Source organism: Ruditapes philippinarum, unplaced genomic scaffold, assembly GCF_026571515.1.
Source record: "Ruditapes philippinarum isolate M1 unplaced genomic scaffold, ASM2657151v2 ctg1677_1_1_1_1, whole genome shotgun sequence".
In the NCBI taxonomy this organism is placed as follows: domain Eukaryota; kingdom Metazoa; phylum Mollusca; class Bivalvia; order Venerida; family Veneridae; genus Ruditapes; species Ruditapes philippinarum.
In genome coordinates, this window is record NW_026862929.1 from 13,982 (window position 1) to 40,361 (window position 26,380).

General features: G+C 32.5%; 2 protein-coding genes across 3 annotated transcripts in view; both read right to left on the reverse strand.

Annotated features, from left to right (window-relative positions):
* Window positions 1-3,699: 3,699 nt before the first annotated feature.
* On the reverse strand, window positions 3,700-7,744 carry LOC132720629 (uncharacterized). The gene is made up of 3 exons (XM_060704790.1): window positions 7,555-7,744; window positions 7,177-7,279; window positions 3,700-5,874 (listed from the first exon to the last, which is right to left on the reverse strand). Exons 1-3 carry the CDS (start codon window positions 7,721-7,723, stop codon window positions 5,670-5,672), a joined length of 477 nt encoding a protein of 158 aa, XP_060560773.1. The 5' UTR covers window positions 7,724-7,744; the 3' UTR covers window positions 3,700-5,669.
* Window positions 7,745-8,130: 386 nt separating this feature from the next.
* Window positions 8,131-26,380, reverse strand: part of LOC132720632 (uncharacterized) — a 52,682-nt gene continuing 34,432 nt past the window's right edge. The window contains exons 1-4 of one of the 2 annotated variants that reach the window (XM_060704799.1): window positions 23,526-23,683; window positions 11,548-11,701; window positions 10,330-10,490; window positions 8,131-8,286 (exon numbers count right to left, since the gene is read on the reverse strand). In XM_060704799.1, coding sequence (XP_060560782.1) covers window positions 8,150-8,286; window positions 10,330-10,490; window positions 11,548-11,701; window positions 23,526-23,574 — 501 coding nt within the window. In that variant the 5' untranslated portion in view covers window positions 23,575-23,683 and the 3' untranslated portion in view covers window positions 8,131-8,149. Of the gene's footprint in view, window positions 8,287-10,329; window positions 10,491-11,547; window positions 11,702-22,163; window positions 22,245-23,525; window positions 23,684-26,380 lie in introns of those variants that run through there. The other variant, XM_060704800.1, reaches the window with a different exon arrangement.

Below are 26,380 nucleotides of genomic sequence, written 5' to 3' on the forward strand. Positions count from 1 at the left end.
ATACTATATTAAAGGATGCCCCGCTATATTGGTCTGGCAACACAGCATTCCAGGAGAGCAATTTTATACTATATTAAAGGATGCCCCGCTATATCGGTCTGCCAGCTCAGCATTCCAGCAGAGCAATTTTATACTATATTAAAGGATTCTCCGATTAATTGGTCTGCCGGTCAGCATTCCAGCAGATCAAATTTATACTTTATTAAAGGATGCCCCGCTATATTGGTCTGCCAGCTCAGCATTCAAGCAGAGCAATTTTATAGTATATTAAAGGATGCCCTGCTATAATGTTCTGCCAGCTCAGCATTCAAGCAGAGCAATTTTATACTATATTAAAGGATGCCCTGCTATATTGGTCTGCCCGCTCAGTTTTCCAGCAGAGCAATTTCATACTTTATTAAAGGATGCCCTGCTATATTGGTCTGCCAGCTTGGCATATCAGCAGAGCAATTTTATACTGTATAAGGATGCCCCGCTTTATTGGTCTGCCAGCTCGGCATTCAAGCAGAGCATTTTTATACTATATTAAAGGATGCCCTGCTATATTTGTCTGCTAGCTCAGCATTCCTGCAGAGCAATTTTATACTATATTAAAGAATTCCCTGTTATATTGGTCTGCCGCTCAGCTTTCCAGGAGAGCAATTTTATACTATATTAAAGAATTCCCTGTTATATTGGTCTGCCAGCTCAGCATTCCAGCAGAGCAATTGTATACTATATCAAAAGATGCCCCGCTATATTTGTATGCCAGCCCAGCATTCCAGCAGAGCAAGTTTATACTATATTAAAGGATGCCTGCTATATTGGTCTACCAGCTCAGCAATTTTATACTATAATAAAGGATGCCCGCTATATTTGTCTGCCAGCTCAGCATTCCAGGAGAGCAATTTTATACTATATTAAAGGATGCCCTGCTATATTGGTCTGCCTGCTCAGCATTCCCGCAGAGCAATTTTATATTATATTATAGGATGCCCTGCTATATTAGTCTACCTGCTCATCATTCCAGCAGAGCAAGTTTATACTATATTAAAGGATGCCTGCTATATTGGTCTGCCTGCTCAGCATATCAGCAGAGCAATTTTATACTATATTAAAGGATGCCTGCTATATTGGTCTGCCTGCTCAGCATATCAGCAGAGCAATTTTATACTATATTAAAGGATGCCCGCTATATTGGTCTGCCAGCTCAGCATTCCAGGAGAGCAATTTTATACTATATTAAAGGATGCCCTTCTATATTGGTCTGCCTGCTCAGCATTCCCGCAGAGCAATTTTATACTATATTAAAGGATGCCCTGCTATATTGGTCTGCCACTTGAGCATTACAGCAGAACATTGATTTCCCTATATAAATTGTATTGCCTTTTGCTTAGCTCACTGTTCACTGCTTACATCTCACATACGGTTTAGTTTATACAATCTTTTGTTAGTTCGATTGTGTAGTAAGCTATAATTTTATTCAAATACTCTCGAATCCGTTCCTTGAACTAATTACTTATAAGCAATGAATGTACAGAATATCTGGAAAAAGTTTCTTGCCAAAAGAAACAACGGCTTGCCGCTGACAGGGTTGGAAACGCGTTTACCACTTGGTCATGCCGCCATTCAAAAAGGTTTACGTTGGGTTCACCCAAGATAATGTTAATTAGATTGGCAACAAATTGTAGCGTATTTGTTGACATTTGCAAACGATGTCGACATTAACCACAAAATCAAATCCAAAACGCATTTGTTGTATCAAAATCCGTAATAAACATAAAATATAAACTTTCTTCTGTTTGTGTTTGAGCGGTCATCCATCAACTTGAGCTGCTTTCAGCAATTTTTTTGAAATCTAAATCAATCCCGATACAGCTTACGAAATATTAATTTTAGTAAACCGTTTTTATCCTGCTATACCACTTTTTATGCGTGACTTCGAGTTAATAGGAAAGACTGTAAAACTCAGTAAACCTTATTTCATTATAGATTCATAGGTAGAACTTAATATCAAAATTCTCTTATTTGTCTTAAACAATATCGAATCGTGTTCAAGTTATGCATTGTGAGCTAAAGATAATAGCTGACCACATATAACTATGCAGTATGGTTACGCAGCATCGTCGAAGTATACGTAGAATCTAAATGTTTAATAGTCTGTCAAATTAAAATCGTTCAACTCAATTTATCTCAAGTCTCAATTCAAACTCTAGCTTATGCAAGGTGGCTAATAATTAATTTTAAGTGTCGACCGGTTATCGACCCGTCTTTCTTTTCTGTGCTTAATGATGGTCCATCCGCCCTTTTAGGCACTAAATGTCACCAGTCATGCCCTTATATAGTATTTAATATTGAAAATGGTGAACTTTTTTATTTGAATTTAGTAATTCACTGAATAATACCACAGAATATGCAATAATTTTCATATTTTAATTGAGAAATTACATGAGAGACCAATGGTATCATTAAATGCATTATATTCATGTGCTAAGTGTGTCGATGTCTAAATAAAGGATTTTAAAAGCGGACTTGCAAGGTGAACGGACCGACTCACGGACAAGCATAGGTGCTTCGGTCAGATGTTTTGGGTCGGTGTCACAGACATGTGTTTCTGACAGAAAAGTTCACCTGCACAACCATATGATCATGGACCGTTTCCCCAATCTGATGTATGTTGAAGATGACCTTCTCGTCTTGGTCCTCGAAAAAATCTTCTTTGACCCCCGTTATGTCTACTTTGAGAGTGCGACATTCTTGGGGCTCAGACAATGTCTTCTCATCCCCTTAGAGCGGTCTACTTCAACCCGTCAGGCTGTTCTTCTCGATCCTCCAGATTTTGAGATAATCGCCTCAAGCGTCACCATCACTCGCATAGTGATCCAGCTGCCAGAATGCCACAGACAATTTTGAATTAAGACTTCAATACAAAAGGTCGAAAAAGTATATGATGCTTTTATCGGTCCAATTTTTATATTAATGTTATAATACTTATATGGAAAGCCACAGACACGTTATGTAAAAAGCCAAAAGTTCAATATAGCCATTTTTTATCCAAAATTTTATAGCCAAGACTGTCACTGAGTATATCCAACATATCGAAGTCACAGACCTCCGTTGCCACAGACAAATTTTGATTTCAAACAATATGGTAGTTTTTTTGTCGGTGCAACTTTGATATTTTTTAAATAAATATAGTCTTAAAGCTGTGCATTTCAGTACATTTCAAAACGGCCCACTCACGAGCAATTTTTAGGGCGATTTGCATTTTTTTCCAAACAAAAAGATAAAATATGCATTACATCAAATAACATTAAAAACAGTAACAGAGTGTGATTCGACAAATGATATAGAATGATGAAAGTACATTATGTGCTTTTTTCTTGAAGGATTGTTTCACTCATGGTTGGCAATGTTTCTTTTGGTGATACAGTAAATTGCAATCAAGCCCCGCCATCTCTTGGACTTAACATGTCGTATGGGATGATGGTGGTTGAAAATATAGCATACATGCAATTAAATTACTAAAAGCGGCTCCGTGGTCGAGGGGTTGGAGTCAATGACTTCTAATCCAGTTACCTCTCTGGCGTGGGTTCGATCCCCGGGAGATGCTTTGGTAGTTAAGCACGGAGGAAGGTAGTCTAGTACTGTTGTAACTCTCAAGGAACGATGGTTAGGAAACTACCCGCCTATATGACTGAAAAAAACAAAAAACAAAACTAAAAGCGGCATTTTATTTCATACAAATGTACTGGTAATTAAACAAATTTATTTTTAAAGGGACTCCACTGAGGTTTTTGACATGATGGGACTGAAAATATTTTTTTCCAGGTAAATGTACCATTTGATGTAGGTGTAGACCACGAATCTTTCTGCAAGCTTTCAGATCATTCGCGACTTCGTTTTTCCATAATAATTATTCTAACTGAAAGAAATGACCCAAAATGAAAAGCGTTTAAACGCTTTTCACTCAAATTAGGCTGAGAAAAGCATAAAACTACGATTTTCGATGTATTCTAAAGGTATATTTCTTAACTATCTTTGCATATAATTTCTGTTTAAAGCGCCCCAGTTCATTTATGTTAGAAATTCTAATGTTATGTTTTTAGGCTTTTAAACCTCAGTGGAGTCCATTTAAAACTTGTCTTGGTGTGAATCCGATGGTAAATTAAGAGAAATTAAAAATTTTATTTACAGAACACACGTGTTTAATATTATTTTGTATATTAGTGGATTATTAATAAATCCCTTTACATATATACAATAAGTGAATGGTACATGGCATAAGTAAGAATACATAAATCATATACTTCACACAGGTGAAATCTTCAGACAATATCAGATTAAATCAAATGTATATGACGATTTTATTTATCATAATCAAAAACCCCTTTTCTTTTTTCTTTTTTTCTTTTTTTCGAGATACAAAGTTTTGGTGAGTAAATTGTCTGTAATTTGATACAAATATTTCGAGTACAGAAGAGTACGAAAATATTGAGTACAAACAGACTTGAAATATAAATATTGTTTCCTCTTAAGTACGATAACTTTTAATATCCCATTTCAAACATTTTTTTTTAAAAGCTTTACTTCAAGTTTTCACTATGTTTTCGATTTACCATGATAGAATTATATTTTAAACAACTTGATGGCAAGTAGAATCTAAAATAATTATTGTATCATAGTTTGAAGACATGGTGTTGAAAATGTGCTAGACCAATACATGCACAGTGCGTCAGGGCTAAAAAAAATGCAAGCTCGTTGATTGGCTAAACCTTTTCTGTGTTTACTTATAACTTATAAAAAAGTCATATTAAGATGCTCGTACAATGGTTACTTTTTCTGGGGTTTCATATTATAACGACATGGAACCCCCTCGTACAAATCAGATAGCCTCGTTCTTCGATGCTCTTTCTATTTCTTAAAACGTTATAAAACTTGTCCATTCTGTATACAGAAGGAAATGTGTTCGTTCTTAAAAGAAAAGGGGACTTGTTACGACAAATATTATACAAAACAAAACCAGCACTGTATTAGTATAACACTTTATATTAGTGGTCGCCAATTTTTCTAAGCCAATCACCGACGAGGATTTTTCAAATTTTCAGGTTTCAAATCTTAATAGAACATATTTTATATAAACTGGACTTTTTATATTATAAAACGCAAGTGGGCGGAGCACTTAGCAGGTTAGAGTGCATATTGGATGTTCTTCGTACATAAGAAAGCTACAGTCGCTTCGCAAGCTCCGCTCCTTTTTAGCTTTCTTATTTACGAAGAACACCCAATATGCACTCTAACCTATACATAAAATGCTGAATATGAAGCTATAAGTGATAAGGAAAAAACGTATATGCTATAAACCGTATAGCTAATGAACAGAAGAATTCTTAAGGAAGATGCATTCAGGTCTTCATTTACCTATCTACATACAATATATCAAGTCTTACATACTCCACTGAATTTTTTAAATTATAAATGTAGAAATTCTAATATAAAATTGTTAGAACCAAGCCGCCGAGCAGCCGACAACAAAGGTTCTGTTCCGACTGTCTGAATTTCCAGGCTGGTCCGACGGTTTTATACTAGTGTCCTATATATGAATTCTTGTGGTCGTTAATGTTCTATGAGTAAATATTTACAATTTTGTTACAATGTTTTTGTTGTTTGGTTGTTTTTTTTTTTAATTGTTACAATATGTAAAACAGAGACGATATAAACAGTAGTAGTCCGAATGACGTCGAAATCACGCTTCCTGAGTTTCCTTTATTTCCGCAATCATCTGGGACTCCCGGAAATATTATGTGTGTGTTGCGAACCAAAAACTCCGCCATTTCTTTTCCACATTTCGGTTGCACGGTTGCAGTGACGCACGTTTTACTGAGATCATATACCCTAAAAAGAATATAATTGTAAAAAACAGATTTATAAACTTATAATCATGTCATTGGCTTTGATTTTCATGTCATTTGTTCAGATTATCATGTCACTGGTTAATTTTATCATGTCCCTGGTTAATTTTATCATGTCACTGGTAAAAATTATCATGTCATTGGTTTTGATTATCATGTCATTAGTTCAGATTATCATGTCACTGGTTAATTTTATCATGTCACTGGTTAATATTATCATGTACCTGGTTAAAATTATCATGTCACTGGTTTATTTTATCATGTCACTGGTTAATATTATCATGTCACTTGTTTTAATTATCATGTCACTGATTAAGAATATTATGTCAATGGTTAAGACTATCATTATAGCGCAGGAACGCTGTCGAATTACTGAACATGTATGAAATTCATTATCATGACACTTGTTTGTATTGTATCATGTCAATGGTAAAGACTGTCATGTCATTGGTTAAGATCATTATGTCACTTGTTTTGATTATCATTATCGTATTGGAAAGAAAGCGAAATACAATACTCGTATTCATTATAATTCCTTGGCTTATTACTTGTCAAAATATTTAGAAATGGTTTACAATTGTCTCTGATGATATACATGTATATAATAAGCAGTACGTAATACATATATCTATAAAACATGCGTAATCTGTCAAAATCAAGAAAACAATAAAATATCATATGTATTCTAACTATTATCACTGGTAGTTTTAAGATTTGAAAATAGATGTACTTACTTTTTGTAAATTACATTACTTACATGTAACAAAAACAAGTCAGAATCTTAAAATGCTCAGCAGTAGTGTACTACGTAAGAAAACAAGACCCTTTATTATGCTCAAACCAATGTTACTAATGTTAGAGGCACATTAAATAATAACATGACAACAAACAATGATAACACCTTAACATAATCAGTATTAAGTAATGCCAAAATTAGAACTTACTTGCAAGTTCTGGTCTCGGCGTAGTTTGGTAATGGCAAAATTAAGATAAAACTTACTTGCATGTTCTGGTCTCGGCGTATTTTGGTAATGACAAAATTAAGATAAAACTTACTTGCATGTTCTGGTCTCGGCGTATTTTGGTAATGACAAAATTAAGATAGAACTTACTTGTATGTTCTGGTCTCGGCGTATTTTGGCAATGACACAATTAAGATAGAACTTACTTGCATGTTCTGGTCTCGGCGTATTAGGATAGAACTTACTTGCATGTTCTGGTCTCGGCTTATTAAGATAGAACTCACTTGCATGTTCCGGTCTCTGCTTATTAAGATAGAACTTACTTGCATGTTCTGGTCTCGGCGTATTTTGCAGCAGCTTCTCCGCTACAATTCACAAATTCCTTGGAAACGAATACATTCTTTACACATGTGCTTGCTGAAAAATCTGATAATGAAATAAACATGTAAGTAAAATTCTTTCAGTCATGAGCAATATTAAGGATATTGTTTCCCGAAAAAAACAAAAAAAATGTTAATATCAAATATGTTTGTTTTATTCTAGCATTGTATTACCTAACACATTTTGTTATATGTATCATTGATATCATTTTTTTTCCAAGTCACTTCTGCTTGAAAGTTAACAATTTCACCTTAAGGTTATTGTAATGTTCAAGGAATATTTACTTTGAGAAGAAACTAAAGCATATATGAAAATGGTACCTTTTGGCATTTTGGGACATTCATTCCTGATAAAAAATTTTGCATCTTCGATTGTGACCGCGCCATATGGGTTCGACATACTCGCCTTCAGAGCGTTCTCAAACTGTTCTACAAATGATTTTGAACATGTTTCCAAAGCATTTAACATGCACGTCAATTGTTCTCTCATAGACCTGAAAATGATTGTTGAATGATGACAAGTATTGACAACATATTCATAGAGGCATTCTCAGTAAAATGTGTTGTAATGTTTTAATGTTATTATTTTTGTACGGACATTTATGTGTGAAGGTTTTATTAAACTTTTTCACTTCAACAACTTGTATACGTCCGATATTAATAAGGACATTACATTTATTAGTACCTCAGGATACTAGTTTCAGTCAGAATTTGTTTAATTATGTCATGTTTACATTCAGAAATCATAATTTGAAGAAAAAAAAAGAGAAAAAAACTTAAGGTTTTAGTTAAGACAGTTTTGTAGTCTGAGATAAAAACTGCAAAATTGACATAAACAACTAAATACAAAACTTGTGAAAATATTCGAATTTTAAAGATTTATGTTTAATTAATTTTGAAATTTAATTCAAGCAACTTACCCACATGTTGTTCCGGCGCTTTTCTGGAAAAGCAGGTAATAGTTATTTGAATTTGGAACAGCTCGTTTTACAATCCCTCCAGTATTTCCGGTCTGGGGTGCTGCAAAACATTTTAACACATCGCTGCATGGCTCTGAAAACGAAAGCAATTCATGTTTATTTAAAACAGACCTAACATAACACGCTAATGTGTATCAATAATATAAGATATTCACCTTTAAGCTGCAGATATTGTGTAATGCTGCCATTGTGTAATGCTGACACTGTGTAATGCTGACATTGTGTAATGCTAACATTGTATAATGCTGGTATTGTGTAATGCTGACCCTGTATAATGCTGACATTGTGTAATGCTGACACTGTGTAATGCTGACATTGTGTAATGCTAACATTGTATAATGCTGACATTGTGTAATGCTGGCACTGTGTAATGCTGACCCTGTATAATGCTGACATTGTGTAATGCTGACACTGTGTAATGCTGACATTGTGTAATGCTAACATTGTATAATGCTGACATTGTGTAATGCTGACATTGTATAATGCTGACATTGGGTAATGCTGGCATTGTGTAATGCTGACATTGTGTAATGCTGGCACTGTGTAATGCTGACCCTGTATAATGCTGACATTGTGTAATGCTAACATTGTGTAATGCTGACATTGTGTAATGCTGACATTGTGTAATGCTAACATTGTATAATGCTGACATTGTGTAATGCTGGCATTGTGTAATTCTGACATTGTGTAATGCTGACATTGTGTAATGCTAACATTGTGTAATGCTGACATTGTGTAATGATAACATTGTGTAATGATAACATTGTATAATGCTGATATTGTGTAATGCTGACATTGTGTAATGATAACATTGTATAATGCTGACATTGTGTAATGCTGGCATTGTGTAATGCTAACATTGTATAATGCTGACATTGTGTAATGCTGACATTGTGTAATGCTAACATTGTATAATGCTTACAGTGTGTAATGCTGACAGTGTGTAAAGCTGACAGTGTGTAAAGCTGACACTGTGTAATGCTGGCACTGTGTTGTGTTGCTGACACTGTGTAATTTTGGCGCTTTGTAATGCTGACATTGTTTAATGCGGACCTGTGTAATGCTGACCCTGTGTTATGCTGACATTGTGTAATGCTGACACTTTGCAATTACTACACTGTGTAATACTTATATTATGTTATAATGACACTGTGTAATGCTGACACTGTGTAATGCTGCCATAGTGTAATGCTGACCCTGTGTAATGCTGACCTTATGTTAATGCTGACATTGTGTAAAGCTGACGCTGTGTAATGCTGACATTGTGTAATGCTGACCCTGTGTAATGTTGACATTGTGTAATGTTGACTCTGTGTAATGCTGACCCTGTGTTAATGCTAATATTGTGTAATGCTGTAATTTGCAATAACTACACTGTGTAATACTTACATTGTGTTAAAATGACACTGTGTAATGTTGGCACTGTATAATGCTGCCATAGTGTAATGCTGACCCTATGTAATGCTGACATTGTGTAATGCTGACACTTTGCTATTACTACATTGTGTAATGCATTGTGTTATAACGACACGGATGCTGACACTGTGTAATGCTCACCCTTTTTAATGATGACACTGTGTAATGCTGACACTTTGCAATTACTACACTGTGTAATACTTATAGTGTGTTATAATGACATTGTGTAATGTTGGCACTGTATAATGCTGCCATAGTGTAATGCTGACCCTGTGTAATGCTGACATTGTGTAATGCTGACACTTTGCAATTACTACATTGTGTAACACCTATATATGACACTGTCTTATGCTGGCACTGTGTATTGCGGAATTTGTATAATGCTGGCATTGTCTAATGCTTACTTTGTGTAAGGCTTATACCGATATTGTATAATGAATTTGTCATGTTTTAATTTGAAACATTCCAAACATCCAATCAAAATGAAGGGATTTCAATATCAGAGTACAAACATGATTTGCCAACAGTATAAAGACATCCTTACCTGCCTCCATACTTGGAAGTAATGTTATCATTAACAATTTGACTGATGGAAAAATGCCGTAAACCAATATAACAAAATACTTTAAAATTAAGAAATAAGGACCAGGGTTTTACATATAATGTTAAATGTTAAGTGATACATATCATTGATTCTTACCAGATCTAATCGAACAGACGACATCGAGTCCATCACTGAGAAGCGACTGTACATCAAACCCGGGTATCTTTCCCAAAACGGCCAGAGTAGCCTCACCAGATGTCAACAATTCCGGACATTGCTTCACGTATCTTAAAACACAGCCTTCCTTCACTTTAGTGCTGGAATGGAAGAGGTACGTCTTTTGAAAACAGAATGTACATGTATCAATGTCCGTTTATGAATAATATGTATCAATATCCGTTTAAGAATAGAATGTATCAATATCCGTTTAAAAAAGAATGTATCAATGTCCGTTATAAAATAGAATGTATCACTATCCGTTTAAAAATAGGATGTATCAATGTCCGTTTTAAAATAGAATGTATCAATGTCCATTTTAAAATAGAATGTATCAATGTCCGTTTAAAATAGTATGTATTCAATGTCCGTTTAGGAACAGAATGTATCAATGTCCGTTTTAAAATAGAATGTATAAATGTCCTTTTTAAAATAGAATGTATCAATTTCCGTTTTTAAAAAGAAGGTATCAATGTCCATGTATAAAAAGTTTCGACATTCGTCTGAATATAATATATCAATGTCCATTTACAAATTATCAACGTCCGTTCAAAAATAGAATGTATCAATCTCCGTTTAAAAAAAGAATGTATCAATGTCCGTTTTAAAATAGAATGTATCAATGTCCGTTTTTAAAAAGAATGAATCAATATCCGTTTAAGAATAGAATGTATCAATGTCCGTTTAAAACAGAATGTATCAATTTTCGTTTTTAAAAAAGAAGGTTTCAATGTCCGTGTATAAAAAGTATCGAAATTTGTCTGAATAGAATATATCAATTTCCATTTACAAATTATCAACGTCCGTGTATCAATGTCCGTTTAAAAACAGAATGTATCAATGTCCGTTTAAAAAGAAATGTTTCGACATACTATTATCAACGTTCGTGTATCAATGTCCATTACAAAAAGAATGTATCAATGTCCATCTAGAAATAAAATGAAACAGTGTTCGTTCAAAGGATAGAGTAAAATGCCCGTTTAAAAAATAGAATGTATAGACATGCGTCTAGGAATAGAACTTATCAGTGGCCGTTTAAAAAAGGGAATGTATCAGTGACCATTTAAAACAAATAGGGTGTATATTCGTTTCAAATCAAATGTATCGAGAAAGTCTTGAAATAAAATGTATCAATGTCCGTTTAAAAATAAAACGTACTTGCATATTAACTGCGCTATGCCGTCAACACTACTTATATTTGAACCGACAGTTCCAGCCTCTGGTTTGTAACCTATCTTCATGAAACATTCTAAAGCATATTCGTCTTCCATTATTTGTTCTTTGCACCCGCCGCTCACAAACGGCACAAGTACTGTAAAAACAAATCAAAGGGAACTAAACACAGAAATAAATGTATCAGCGGCATGCCGGTTATTGTTATTTTTTGCCTGGGAATATTTCGTTTCGTCTAAATATTTTAAAAGTAAAAAAACTTGTTAAATCACGTAAATTTCGTGTTTCATACTAGTTACTTAAAACTCATGGGGAGAGGAACTGTTACACGAAGGATGGAGTTCTTATGATAACTTGTCAAGAGTTCTTATGATAACTGTCACTGTAACTGTTCGGATTTCGTAGGAAAACTTTATTGTATACTAGAAAAATACAACTAAAAATGGTATTTTTATCTTTAAATGGAGAGTTTGAGGTGCTAAATTAAACTTTGATGATTAAGCTTGCCTTAAATATTGTATTATTTGTCAGAAAACTTTGAAGTCCTCTTGTTTTAAAGGGAGACACAGGCAAAATTTTCATTTCTTAGTTTTGAAATTTTCATTCATTATTCTGTAAATGTCCTCAAAATGAATACACTAAACAGTCAAAGGAACAAAACTTTTCTCCATATAAAGAATAAAATGGTGTTTTCCTAACTTGACCCGCGTGGGTCAGGTTAGAGCGCTAAAATTTCACAATAGTTGTCACTCTGTACTCTGGAAACGTTAAAAAACATGTCAAATCAATTACTTAGACTTGTTTCAATCATACAATATCCACAATATTTGTTATTGTAACTTCCAGGGTTTGTTCAAATCGCATGACTTGTTTTTAAACTATTCGGTGATTCTGTTCGCGTCAAAATTTCGTTCAACATATATAGATATATTTAAACTTCAAACCCAAAATATATAGAATTTATACAGAAATTCATGTTGGGGCTTTAGAAATGTCATTTTAGGGTGATTTGAGTACAGAAAATCATTTTTATATTTTTGCCATTATTTTGCCTGAGTATCCCTTTAAATCTAGTAGTTTTGAATAAAATTTCCAAATTAATTGCTCATTCGTACATATTGACCTTTTCATCTGTTACGAGGCACGAAAACTGACCTGTTTGCATGTGCAGTGCTCATAAATGTGACATTCCTTTTGAAAGTATAAAAAACAACAACATGATAACATGATCCCCGTTTTGCAAACATAGAGCATAAAAATGCGGCCTTTGTTTTATAAGTGAAAGTGAAAAACACGAAGACTTGTCTCGTCTTGTAAGTACAAAGCGCAAAAAAAAAATGGCCTATCACGAAGCCTTCAAGTCGTTACACAAAGCAAACTTAGTAAAATATTTTGGCTCCCAAACTTATTTCTTTTCTTAACCATTAATCTGCTCGAACCGGAAGTGTTCAGAATTTGTCAACAGTATCAGTCTGACTAGGCTTTATACTGTTGGTAGTCTAAGTTTTGTTTTTTGATATTGAAATACCTGAAACTTCAAATTGACCTTTTTTGAATTCAAAGAAAGGCAAATCCATAAAACTACAACAGGTTACCGGTTAATTAAAAGCAATCTTCATAACAATTAGTGTTTAATACTCTGTGTGTAGGTCAATCATAAGTGTAACCATTTGCATTCATGTGAGGAAGTTACTAAGCTAGCTTATGGAACTAAGTGGCTCTGCTCAGGTTCCAGCCTCTGTCTGAATAATTACACGAAGGAGCACACAAGGTCTCTGCTAACAAGTAAAACTGGAAAGTCGCAATATGACCTTTAAAGTGTCGGTGTGACTTAAAGCCAAAAACAAACGAACGTATGAGTGGTTAACTTACAATTATATGTTTAAGGTCACAAAGAAAACTAACTCGAGATTTAACTTAGTTTTGTAACAATGAAGTATATTATTGTTTGCATTGCAATTATTTGGCCACTGTATGCTCTTCAGTTGTTAACTTAATGGTACCGGGATTTAGCCTCGTTTTTTTTTAAATGAATTACGTGTAAATTGTTAAGAATATGTCAAGGCCACAGTATTGTAGGTCCCATCATCGTGTTGTTAAGTTGTATGATGTGTTGTAAATGCCACATCATCTAGTTGTATGATGTGTTGTAAATACCAGGTCATCGTGTTGTATGATGTGTTGTAAATGTCATATCGTCGTGTTGTATGATGTGTTGTAAAGGTACCATTATCGTGTTGTATGATGTGTTGTAAGGTCCCATTATCGTGTTGTATGATGTGTTGTAAAGGTCAGATCATCGTGTTGTATGATGTGTTGTAAAGATCACATCATCGTGTTGTTAAGATCACATCATTGTGTTGTTAAGGTCCCAATTTCGTGCTGTATGATGTGTTGTATAGGTCACATCATTATGTTGTAAAGGTAACATCAACGTGTTACAAAGGTCAGATTATCGTGTTGTATGATGTGTTGTAAAGGTCCCATTATCGTGTTGTATGATGTGTTGCAATGGTCAGATCATGGTGTTGTAAAGATCACATCATCGTGTTGTAAAGGTCACATCATATGGTTGTTAAGGTCACATCAACGTGTTACAAAGGTCCCATTATCGTGTTATCATATTCATTTCACTTATTTCATGTAAAACTTCACCGTGCAAAATGTATGTGTCTATTAGTTTTAAAGAAATAATAAAATAAAAACACTCCTTTCTAATGTACGCTATTAAAGTATGTGCGATTTACCTATGAAATTTGATTGACGCATATAGCTACATAACATACATAACAACGTTGTTTTTATTCCGTTGCGTCGCTCTAATAAATGCAATTAGTAAGTAAATCTTTCCCTCTTATATAGGACATAAGATTAATTGTGCTGCAAACAATATAGTTTTTGATAAATGAGCTCTTAATAAAAGGAGAAAACATAGTTTTAAACAATGAGTGTGATATTTTTGTTTGTGCTCCGAAAAGGAAGTATATGATTCATTTAAAGAATACACATACTTCCGGTATAATAAAACACATCTCCTAGCTTATGTCTACTTAACCTTTTACACCGTGAGCTTATTGTGACTGAACGATAACCTCTGTAACAACATGCTCAATCTTAAATTTCCTGTTACCATGATAACGGCGGGACGTCTCAAAATTGCGAAAAATCACTATTTTGCATTGCTTTTTCCATTAAAACTTATTTCAAAGTGCTGAAACTTCTCAATGCAATGAGATAGAGTAAAAGGGATTTCAGCGTTGGTTACACGTCATCTTAAGATCAACCTGAGGCCATTTTTAGCCCGTCACATTTCCAAAATTTTCTTGGCGATGAGGGGGACTATGTCAGAATGATCGTGCAGTTTCACTGTAGATATTTTTTTACAAAGAGTTAATAATGTTTTTCTACACTGAAGTGTATCATATTTCAATGTAAACCTATTGCTATGCGTATAGTAAACTGTGTTTACATGTTTTAAATGTCAAATCGGTTTAAACAGTAACATTTAGTAGTGTGTAGCGTTTATTTTTTTTTGTTGAGAAGAGAATGGAGTTTTGTTGATTTGTTGAAGTTGGTTGAATGCTATTTTTGTGTTCTTCATTTTGTGGTGATTCTATTGATTTGTTTGGTCATAAGTTGTTTAGAGCTTGGGCTCGCCAGGTGTCTAGTTTTGTTTCGTTTAAAAGACGTATACGTGAAAAGATATTTCGTATAAGTGGTTGGTAAATGACGTGTGTTTATTTTGGGTGTAAATAATGATCAGAGTTCTTTGTTTTGGGTGTAAATAATAAATCAGAGTTTGTTGTTTAAAAATATTTATGGATTTGAGATAAAAAAAAGGATAAAATGCCTAAAAAAATAGTATTAACTAAACACTTACATTCTAGTTTTCAAACTGAAAATATTTCAATCTTATATCAGGCGGTGCTGCCTAGCCCCCATATCTTGGAAATTGGTTCCAGTATTTATTATATATATTTTTTTTATTTTTTTTTTGTAAAACCAATTAAGACTCTTTAGTTCATATAAAATTAAATTAACTAAAAAATATTCAAGAAAATGAGTCAAAACCACCGCAAATCTTTCAGTTATGAGATGATGCAATAAACAATGATCGATTTACTTAATCATTATGTATTCTAATTATTCTCTATGAATTTTATTGCTTTAATATGCATTATATACAGGATATTTGATACACGTATAGTTGTGTACTTGTGTTTATTATATACTTATAAATACTTTGAAATATTGTGAACTTTGATAAAATGAAATGCGTACAGTAGAATCCATACTTAAGACCAACTCAGATTTAAGACGACCCCGTTATTAAGACCAGTTTTTAAAAGAACGGAATTTTCTGTTCTATATGCCAATCGTTACATGCTCCAGAATTAAGACCACCCCGGTTATCCACTTTTAAGACCACCATATTCAGTCCCAATTCTTTGATTTATTCTTTATTTGAACTCACTATTGAGACACTTATTTTGAAGTCAACACCAGTCCAACCAAGATCACATATTTGTTGTTATTATCTGCTTGAATGCTCTTAGGCATGACACTTGATTTAACAAGGTGCCAAAAACTGTTATTGTAAGGTTATTGTATGATATAAGGTCTGAAAATTTTAGAGTTACTGTGGTTCAAAATTACTTTCAGCACATTTATTTTGAAAAGAATTAATTTCTTATAATATATTATAAAATGTACATTACATAATAATAAATATTGAAATCAGACCAAAGAGAATGTGATATTAAATTTCTTCAGAAAAATGGTTTGCTCTCATCTGATCAAATATTAAAACATATATTGTAATTGTAGTAAACTAAGATACATATTGTTTTTTTCATACAAAATGACTAAAATAAACATGGTCATAAAGTATGAAAGCAATGATAAGAATACTCAAAACTAAGACCACCCGCAATTAAATACACTTTGGTCCAGTCCCGATATTTTTTTAATTGAGGGTTTTTACTATCATTTTCCGTATTTTCACTGTAAAATTCTATTTTGCACTGCAGTGAAACACATTTTCCGTATTTTCACTGGTATCTTGGCGGACTACTTTCTTCTTAATTCAGCCAATACACAAAAATAAACGAGAAGTCAAGAACTGTAAGGTCAAAAAAGAGAAAAAGTATATGATAAACAGAAAAGCAAGTTCTTTTCTATCAATACAGGATTTATTTTCATCTTGTGATAAGAAAATCACCATATTTCACTTGTGGCTACCCCCACTCGTGAAATATTTATTTTCATACCACTCGATGAAAATAAATACTGTATTTAAAGAAAAAACTTGAATAACCTTTGTATATCTTATGTCTGAAATCATTTTTTTAGGCCCCATCTGGACAACCCCGTTTATTTACCCCGTAATAGGTATGAGGGGGTCGGGGTCATCCTTTATCATACCTACATTGTAAATATACAATATATATATATTGCAAAATAATTATATTAATGTAAATATTGTCAAATACATCTACAGTATATACTTTGTATATAAATATAAACATACATACAATAAACCTATCTATTTTCCAAAATATTTTACCAATAAAAATACTACTAATTATTAAACAATTAAATAATCTGTTATGAGGTAAAGTTCTTTTTCACATATTAAGTGTAGTTTAAACAATTAAGGATCTTATAATTGACCATTCATTATTTTCATCATCTGTCAAATTTGTATTTCGATAGATATTCCATGCTAATTTCAAACTATTTTTAAAACCAATACATGTAGGTAAAAAGTTTTTTCTCTTGGACAAATAAATATATCTTTTCAATTCTAGAAACAATGTGTCATATTTAAAATCTTTAGTTTCTGTACTTAATATGAATGATTTACAACATAAAACATCATCAAAATTATGTAAGTTTCTTCTAAGGTATTGAAATAGGCTTTGAATTTTCTGGCATTTCCAAAATAAATGTAAAAGTGTTTCTTCACAACATTTACAAAAAGTACATATTTAATTGTCAACAATTTTCATTTTAAGCAAAAGTGAGTTTGGAGCTAAAGTTCTATTAATAATTCTTGTTTGGAACAACTGCACATATGAATCTTTAGAACATTTGAAAACATAACTATATATTAACTGCCAATTATTGTTATTGTCTTTAAAACATGTGTTCCACCTTTCTTGACTTGTAAGTATGTATGAATTTTTAGCCATAATTTCATAAACATATTTCTTATTGTTTTTCATACTTAAAATATGTTTAACATAACAATTTATTTAAGGATATTGAACATTAAGCAAAATGTTACTAATAAAAATATTAAACTTTTGCATGTACAATTTTGTTGCCTGTTTTAAACCATGATACTGTAAAAAGTTCACAGGTTTGCCTGTGACATGTTCTAAATATATCAAATCTACAAAGTTACCCTGTTCATTTATAATATCTTTTACAAATCTGATTCCTTTATTATATAATGTCTGAATGTAAATATATCTATTTCCTGCTAAAAAGTTGTGATTGTAAAAAAGTTGCATATGTAATACTTGCTCTATATTATCTATACAAAGTTTATCTACAAACACAATATAAGCTTTTAAAACATCATTCCAGAAAGAATTTGTTATTTTACTAATAATCAAATTACAAAACATCTTTCCAGTGTTAAAATTTTTATTAATATTAAACAATGTGTTTACTAGCTTATAACATTTACTTTTGGTCTTAATTGACCTAGTACTTTATGTAATAGAGCCTTTCCAAATAACCTTAGTTTTGTCAAAATTTATATTTAATCCAGAAATTTCTGTAAACTTACTTAATAACTTTAAAGCATTATTAAGAGATTTTTCTTAACCATCTAATAGAAGTGATGTATCATCTGCAAATTGATTAATTTTATATTCTTTCCCATCTATAATTAAGCCTTTAACATCCTTACATTGTCTTATTTTTACTGCTAATATCTCTGCACATAAAATTAAAATATACGGTGATATTGGATCGCCTTGCCTACAACCTCATCTAACTTTTAAATAAATGGATAAAAAACCATTTTATATGACACAAGTTTCAGTATTGTATAAAAACAGAGATATCCATTTCCTAAACATAGGAGAGAGACATTTCTCAATAAATGTAAAAGGCAGAGTAGCTTTTTTAAAATCTATCATCATTACTAAACCTGGCATATTATTATCTTCAGTAAATTTCATTATATAGTATTCTCACCAATATATCTATTCTTAACAAATCCAGTTTGATCTTTTGACACTAAAATATCTAAAAAAGTTTTCAATCTATTTGCTATACTACCTGAAGCTAATTTATATACTACATTTAATAAGGTAATTGGTCTCCAATATTTTAAAAATTGTTTTAGCATGTTTTCTTTCGGAATACATGTTATGGTTCCTTATTTCTGATTTCTAGAAACTGAATGAACATTATATGCATAATTAATAGCTTTTCACAACAAAATGTCCCATTCTATTCCAAAAGGTTTTAAAAAAGTTAACTGTAAATCCATCACATCCAGGACTTATCATTTTCATATTTGTAATGTAAAAGAGACTTCATCGTACGAAAGGAGACCTTCTAGTTTTGCTGCTTGATGCTGAGACAACATAGTAATATCACAATTCTCTAATTCTTTATCAATATCAGAGTCATCAGTCAAAACAACATTTTTATATAAGAACAAGTTCCTGTAAGTATATCTTTTTGATCATATATAAAAGTTTCATCATCAAGTTCTAGGAAAGGAATTGTTTTAGCTAAACAATGTGATGTTTCTAAATTTAAAAAATAGTTAGTAGGTTTTTCTCCTAATTCAATCCACTGTGACCTGATCATAGCACCTTTAATTTTACCGCATCTAAGTTCATTCAATTCATTTTGTGATACTTGTAAAATTATAAAATTTCCAGAGTGATCAGTTTTAACTGAATTAATTTTAATACCTTAATTTTTCCTATATAAAATGGCTACACCCTTAGCATTAGATCTTCCATGACTTAAAAGACATAATCCATCCCCATCGGAGTTAAATTTTTTTCAATTTCTTTAATAAAATGTGTTTCTTGTAGACAGAGTATATCAGGTTTTTTGGTATGGAATAAGTTAAAAATATCACGCCTCTTAATGTTACCATTTAAACCTCGACAATTATAAGAGAAAATTTTAAGATTACTCATTGACAATTGTTATTTTAATACATTCATCATTATATATCTATTGTACAAAATAACTACACTTGGCTGAAATTAATACATAATCCCAGTGAAACAACTCTAAATAATCTGGCCTCAATAATGTAAAATTATATTTAAGCATGAATAAACTAAGAAAAATTAAAGTAAGAAAAAAGGAACTTGCAACAACATCCATTATGCAAGAAATTACATATGGAAAAAAGAACAGAAGACAAGTTCTCATACAAAAAAGGGAAAAATAAAGAAAAAATCTTTACATACAAGAAAATGAAATAAGCTTTAAGAAAGTCAATGATAATTCATGTGTTAATGTTAGTATAAATAAGTCGGGATTTTTTAGTTGTTTATTCATGACACCTTTAAATTTTTGAACCAAAATTGATATGAACCTGACTTTAATTACTAATTAAAAGAAAATTTTAAGATGTCTTTAAAACTATGAATTTAAATCTAAAGAGAAAAAAGATAAAGAAATGTTATATAGTTAATGATGTTGTAACTAGAATTGCGAAGAATTGTCTTTTATAGTATGATTTTACGTGCAACATCAAGACATCTTTTAAATAAATATCATCAAATTCTAATTTTATAGATGTTCCATAATATTAGTGTCATAAGCAAATGACTGGTTATAATATACTTGTATACTTTTATCCTGAACCAAGCAATTTTTGTATACTCAAAAAAATCACAATTTTTTATTTGAGATTGTGTGAAAAAAAATGGTTACTGTGTACAGTACATAAACAATAATGTATTATATGATTTTATATCACATACATAAATGATTTTATAGTACATATATAAATGATTATGCAACATAACCATAAAAGATTATACAGTTCAAAATATACCTATACAACTGATTGTATAGCACACATATACATGATTATATAGTACATGTACATATGATAGTATACAATGGTATAGTGTACCTTTTATATATACACATGACAGTATAGCACATATCATTCAGTCCAGCGCCGCAACGGGCCAACTCTCATTAGATTTAAAGGGAATTAACCCACCAATGCACCAAGCCAACGACCCACACACAACCATACGCCACAAATTAACACCATCTTTTACATGTAGTACATATATCTTCAAATATACACATGCAATCCAATATTTTACTAATATACATTCATGGATACGCCAAATAAAACATTATATAGCTTAACAGCGTTCTATATGAGATCTGTAGTTGTAAAAACAGCATGAGATTCATGCAATTAAACACAATAAAAGTTTATGTCTGAAATCATGATAACTCACAGTGTATAAATTTAATTTGAATTTTCAAATATAATGCGTTTATAGTTATATTCGAAGAACTGTAGTGAGGTGCTTGATTTTATACTAAACGTAATATTTTCCATATTTTTATAATGGTGTAAGATAATGTATCGTTCTATAACATAGATTGTACGCGGTCTGTAATTTAATAGATGATACATCGCAGTTTTCGAAACGAGTTCCGCGTACTTATATCTTATTTTAAACGTTTAGAACTGGATAGAAACGTGTTTCAAACTTGTACAGAAATTTTGATTTTGATTTATTTTATTTAGACGGAATTACAACGTACTAAGAAAAAGTTTCGTCTGTTTGTTCAAGGGATGAACGAGCTCCAAACTCTAACTGTCAATCGTCGCCTGATTCTCATCACGTTATTTGTTTTGTTGTTTTATTTTCTATTTACTAATCGATAAATTGTAAATATAATTCTAAGTAGTAAATATGACATGTTGAATTTTGTATGGTCCAAATATGAACATAATCCGTCCACAAATAACCTACTTATACTGACAAATGTAAGTGTAGGGTTATAAGTGCCTCTAAGTGTTGTATAGAGTATGTGAGATGTGAGTATATCATGCCTGAAATCATGATAACGCACAGAGTATATAAATGTAGTTTGAATTTTCAAGTAGAATGCGTTTATACTTATATTTGAAGAACTGTAGTGGAGTGCTTGCTTTTATACTTAACGTAATATTATTCCATAAGAAAAATCATAATGGTGGAAGAAATTGTATCGTTCTATTAGATAGGTTGTACACGGTATGTACTTTAATGAGATGATACATTGTAGTGCTCGAAACGAGTTGTGCGTACTTATTTTAAGCGTTTCGAACAGGATAGAAACGTGTTTCTGTAACGTGTACCGAGTGAATTTACAACAAATATCTTATAAATTTTTCTTCGGGCTACCTGCCGTTTGATTAGATACAAATGATTATGAAATTATCATATATCATAAACAATCAGCTTGAATTAACATTCCGAAATACACTATTAAATTGTCAAAAGTCTAAAAATAGTAAATAAAAATTATGTTAACAATATAACACTATGAATAATTCAAAAGCTATAGATATCAAGCTGCAACCTGGTAATTACCTATAGTCCAGCAACAACCTAGCGAGTCTTCTATTAGACAGGAAGATAAGCTGCTGGTAGGGATTTATAACAAAGTTCCAGCTAGAATATATAAAATATTTATATTGTTTTATTTATGTTTGGATTTTAATACTTATACGTTACCAATTCCCTGATAGCAAGGCTTTCAGAAAATGTGGAGGTCTATAAGTAACCAGAGTCAAATGCAATTTCACAAACTTTAATATAACGATACTATATTCATGAAGCGAGGCTTCAGTTGGAAATATTTACTTTGGCAAATTATTCTTTTATACCTATGAAGCTAGGCTTCAGTTAGATAAACACTAGAATAACCTGGTCCAGGTGAATTCCTCTGCATACTGTCTGATTTTTCGCTCTAATCGCCGTATTTATACCTGCTGAGATGATCGCATAAGCATGACTTTATTTTCATTGGCTGATTAGAATGATCATAATCACTGAGACGATTATTACATTATATGATATCAAACGTTTATTGAAAATACGTATATCAAACGTATATTTTAAAGTACCGTAAACTAAAATATATTGTCGCAATATAAACAATTAACATAATAGTAAAGTTACACTAAATCATTTCAGTAAACGATAATATTTATTCAAAACTAGCTTACTATAAAAAATGACGGAATTACAACGCACAAAGAACCTACTACGGCCGAGAAACGTTTGTCTATGAAAGGGGTGAACGAGCTGGTGTAAACTCTTACTGCCAATAGTCGCCTGATCTTATCACGTTAGTGCGCGTCTCCACACGGTAACTGCGTCGTAATACGTTCATCACGTTTTAAGAACGTTGCAACTCCGTCAAATTGGAGAACGGGGTGGCCAACCAAACATTTATAGTAGGCTAAAAGTTCTGGAGCACATTCCAGATCAAACATGTTTGTGTCCGTCCATGAAATTCTTAAATATACCGTGAAGATTTTCATTTTCGCACAGTTTAAGGCCGTTAATCCACATATTTTATAACGTACTTGGAACCTGCTTGGTGTGACAGGAGTATTAAAATCTGATTCATGTTTGTCGGTTCTTAGTTTTGTATACAAGTATATAGCGCTATGTTATAATTCTCTATAAATGCATCTGCAAAATATCAACACCAATTTTAATTTCTTTGCTGCAGTTGATGGAAATATTTTATGTTACATGTGTTATTACTCTCTTTGCAGTTTTAACATACTGTAATATTCCCCTAAATTAACTAATGCCGCAGGCACGTGATCGTTTTATATGTTTTAGTCAACAAAACAGTTAAACTTACCGTCAAAGAACATTTAACTGATTTTTTGAACAGGTTTAAAGACAAATGGACAGAAAATGAGCTAATATTCTTACCTGCAAGACATATTACTGTAATCAACGAGTTTCTCAGTGAAAAATCCATTTTTCAGTTCAAAAGCTACTTTCGCGCATTACACAGAGTGTACATTAAATATTGAGTGAGACTAAAAAAAGGTTTGGAGCACCACACTAAATACTGTATTCCAGTATATACCGGACACGGCGCTTGAATGATAAAATGTTAAAATCTTGGCTTTTTACCCAACGGAATGAACTTTAAAAGGTCTATTTCATCTTTTCACACCGATGTATGTTCGATAATGAATTAAAATTTAAAAATCGGCGAAAAAAACGATATTTGTCTATTTTCTGATAATGATTTCTGCAAGCGTCTAGAGGTACTGCTCCAAATCTGTATTGAGTTAAATCCTTAAATATTGTGGCATGTCATTGGCGAACGGCCGAAACGAAATAAGGCCAGATGCAAAAAGAAAAAAGCAACATTTTGTATAGCACACATGTTAGAATGTGCCAAATTTATATAAATAGACACTAAACAAGAAGATTGCCTTTTTTATATAAAATAATTAAATACGTGATAATTTTTTTATTGTTATCCCTCTAAATGTTTAAAAATCAACAATTTATCATTGACGGCTTTTGTTTGCATTAAAATTAATAGTGTTGTACCTAATATGTAGTCTGAGTTTATCATTTTCTTGCCTGTGTTCTGGTGTTCTGGTATATCTGTCACATTTTGTAGTTGGCTTGCTTGTGTTCTGGTATATCTTTCACCTTTTGTAGCTGACTTGCTTGTGTTCTGGTATATCTGTCACCTTTTGTAGTTGGCTTGCTTGTGTTCTGGTATATCTGTCATCTTTTGTAGTTGGCCTGCCTGTGTTCTGGTATATCTGTTACATTTTTAGTTGACTGACTTCTGTGCTGGTATATCTGTCACCTTTTGTAGTTGGCTTGCTTGTGTTCTGGTATATATGTCATCTTTTTAGTTGACTTGCTTGTGTTCTGGTATATCTGTCACCTTTTGTAGCTGGCGTGCTTGTGTTCTGGTATATCTGTCGCCTTTTGTAGTTGACTTGTTTGTGTTCTGGTATATCTGTCACATTTTGTAGTTGATTTGCTTGTGTTCTGGTATATCTGTTACCTTTTGTAGCTGACTTTCTTGTGTTCTTGTATATCTGTTACCTTTTGCTGTTGGTTTACTTGTGTTTTGGTATATCTGTCACTTTTTGTAGTTGACTTGCTTGTGTTCTGGTATATCTGTCACCTTTTGTAGTTGACTTGCTTGTGTTCTGGTATATCTGTTACCTTTTGTAGCTGACTTTCTTGTGTTCTTGTATATCTGTCACCTTTTGCTGTTGGTTTACTTGTGTTTTGGTATATCTGTCACTTTTTGTAGTTGACTTTCTTGTGTTCTGGAATATATGTCACTTTTTGTAGTTGGTTTGCTTGTGTTCTGGTATATATGTCTCCTTTTGTAGTTAACTTGCTTGTGTTCTGATATATATGTCACCTTTTGTAGCTAACTTGCTTGTGTTCTGGTATATCTGTCACCTTTTGTAGCTAACTTGCTTGTGTTCTGGTATATCTGTCGCCTTCTGTAGTTGGCTTGCTTGTGTTTTGGTATATATGTCACCTTTTGTAGTCGGCTTGTTTGTGTTTTGGTATATTTGTCACCTTTTGTAGTGGGCTTGCTTGTGTTCTGGTATATCTGTTACCTTTTGTAGTTGACTTGCTTGAGTTCTGGTGTATCTGGCATCTTTTTTAGTTGGCTTGCTTGTGTTCTGGTATATCTGTCACCTTTTTCTAGCTAACTTGCTTGTGTTCTGGTATATCTCTCGCCTTCTGTAGTTGGCTTGCTTGTGTTTTGGTATATATGTCACCTTTTGTAGTCGGCTTGTTTGTGTTCTGGTATATTTGTCACCTTTTGTAGTGGGCTTGCTTGTGTTCTGGTATATCTGTCACCTTTTGTAGTTGACTTGCTTGAGTTCTGGTGTATCTGGCATCTTTTTTAGTTGCCTTGCTTGTGTTCTGGTATATATGTCACCTTTTGTAGCTAACTTGCTTGTGTTCTGGTATATCTGTCGCCTTTTGTAGTTGGCTTGCTTGTGTTCTGGTATATCTGTCACCTTTTGTAGTTGACTTGCTTGTGTTCTGGTATATCTGTCACCTTTTGTAGCTGACTTGCTTGTGTTCTGGTATATCTGTCACCTTTTGTAGTTGGTTTGCTTGTGTTCTGGTATATCTGTCACCTTTTGTAGTGGGCTTGCTTGTGTTCTGGTATATCTGTCACCTTTTGTAGTTGACTTGCTTGTGTTCCGGTATATCTGTCACCTTTTGTAGTTGACTTGCTTTAGTTCTGGTGTATCTGGCATCTTTTGTAGTCGGCTTGTTTGTGTTCCGGTATATATGTCGCCTTCTGTAGTTGGCTTACTTCTGTTCTGCTATAAATGTCACCTTTTGTAGCTAACTTGCTTGTGTTCTGTTATATCTGTTATCTTTTTAATTGAATTTTTTTCATGTACATCTGTCACCTTTTTAGTGTTAAGTAACCGTTGATTTGCCCTTTTGTTCTTGATTACACTCATCGGAGCCGGTGTAAATTATGTTGTATTCTTAGTGAAAGCTCATTGTTTCTTAACTCGAGCTGTAACTTTATCGGAAGAGATTGGGTAGTTACCGAGAAGGTATAAATCTGACAAGTGTCAATATTTTATAGAAAGTTAAAAAATATTTTGATGACAGATCTGGCTTTTAGCTAGTTTTTCGTCTCTGTTAAAACACAAACAGCAAACCGATTAACTGTTTTCCTAAAAGTTTAAGAGCATTAATCTTTGTTCCAACTTCACGTATTACTAGTTGAAAAGGTTACATATATGGCCATTCAATGT

Coding starts and splice junctions, on each gene's coding strand:
- LOC132720629 (XM_060704790.1), bottom strand. CDS start 7,723: ATGAGAGAACAATTGACGTGCATGTTAAATGCTTTGGAAACATGTTCA. Junction 7,280..7,554: donor ATGTCCCAAAATGCCAAAAG/GTACCATTTTCA, acceptor TTTCATTATCAG/ATTTTTCAGCAAGCACATGT. Junction 5,875..7,176: donor GCCGAGACCAGAACATGCAA/GTAAGTTCTATC, acceptor TATTCTTTTTAG/GGTATATGATCTCAGTAAAA.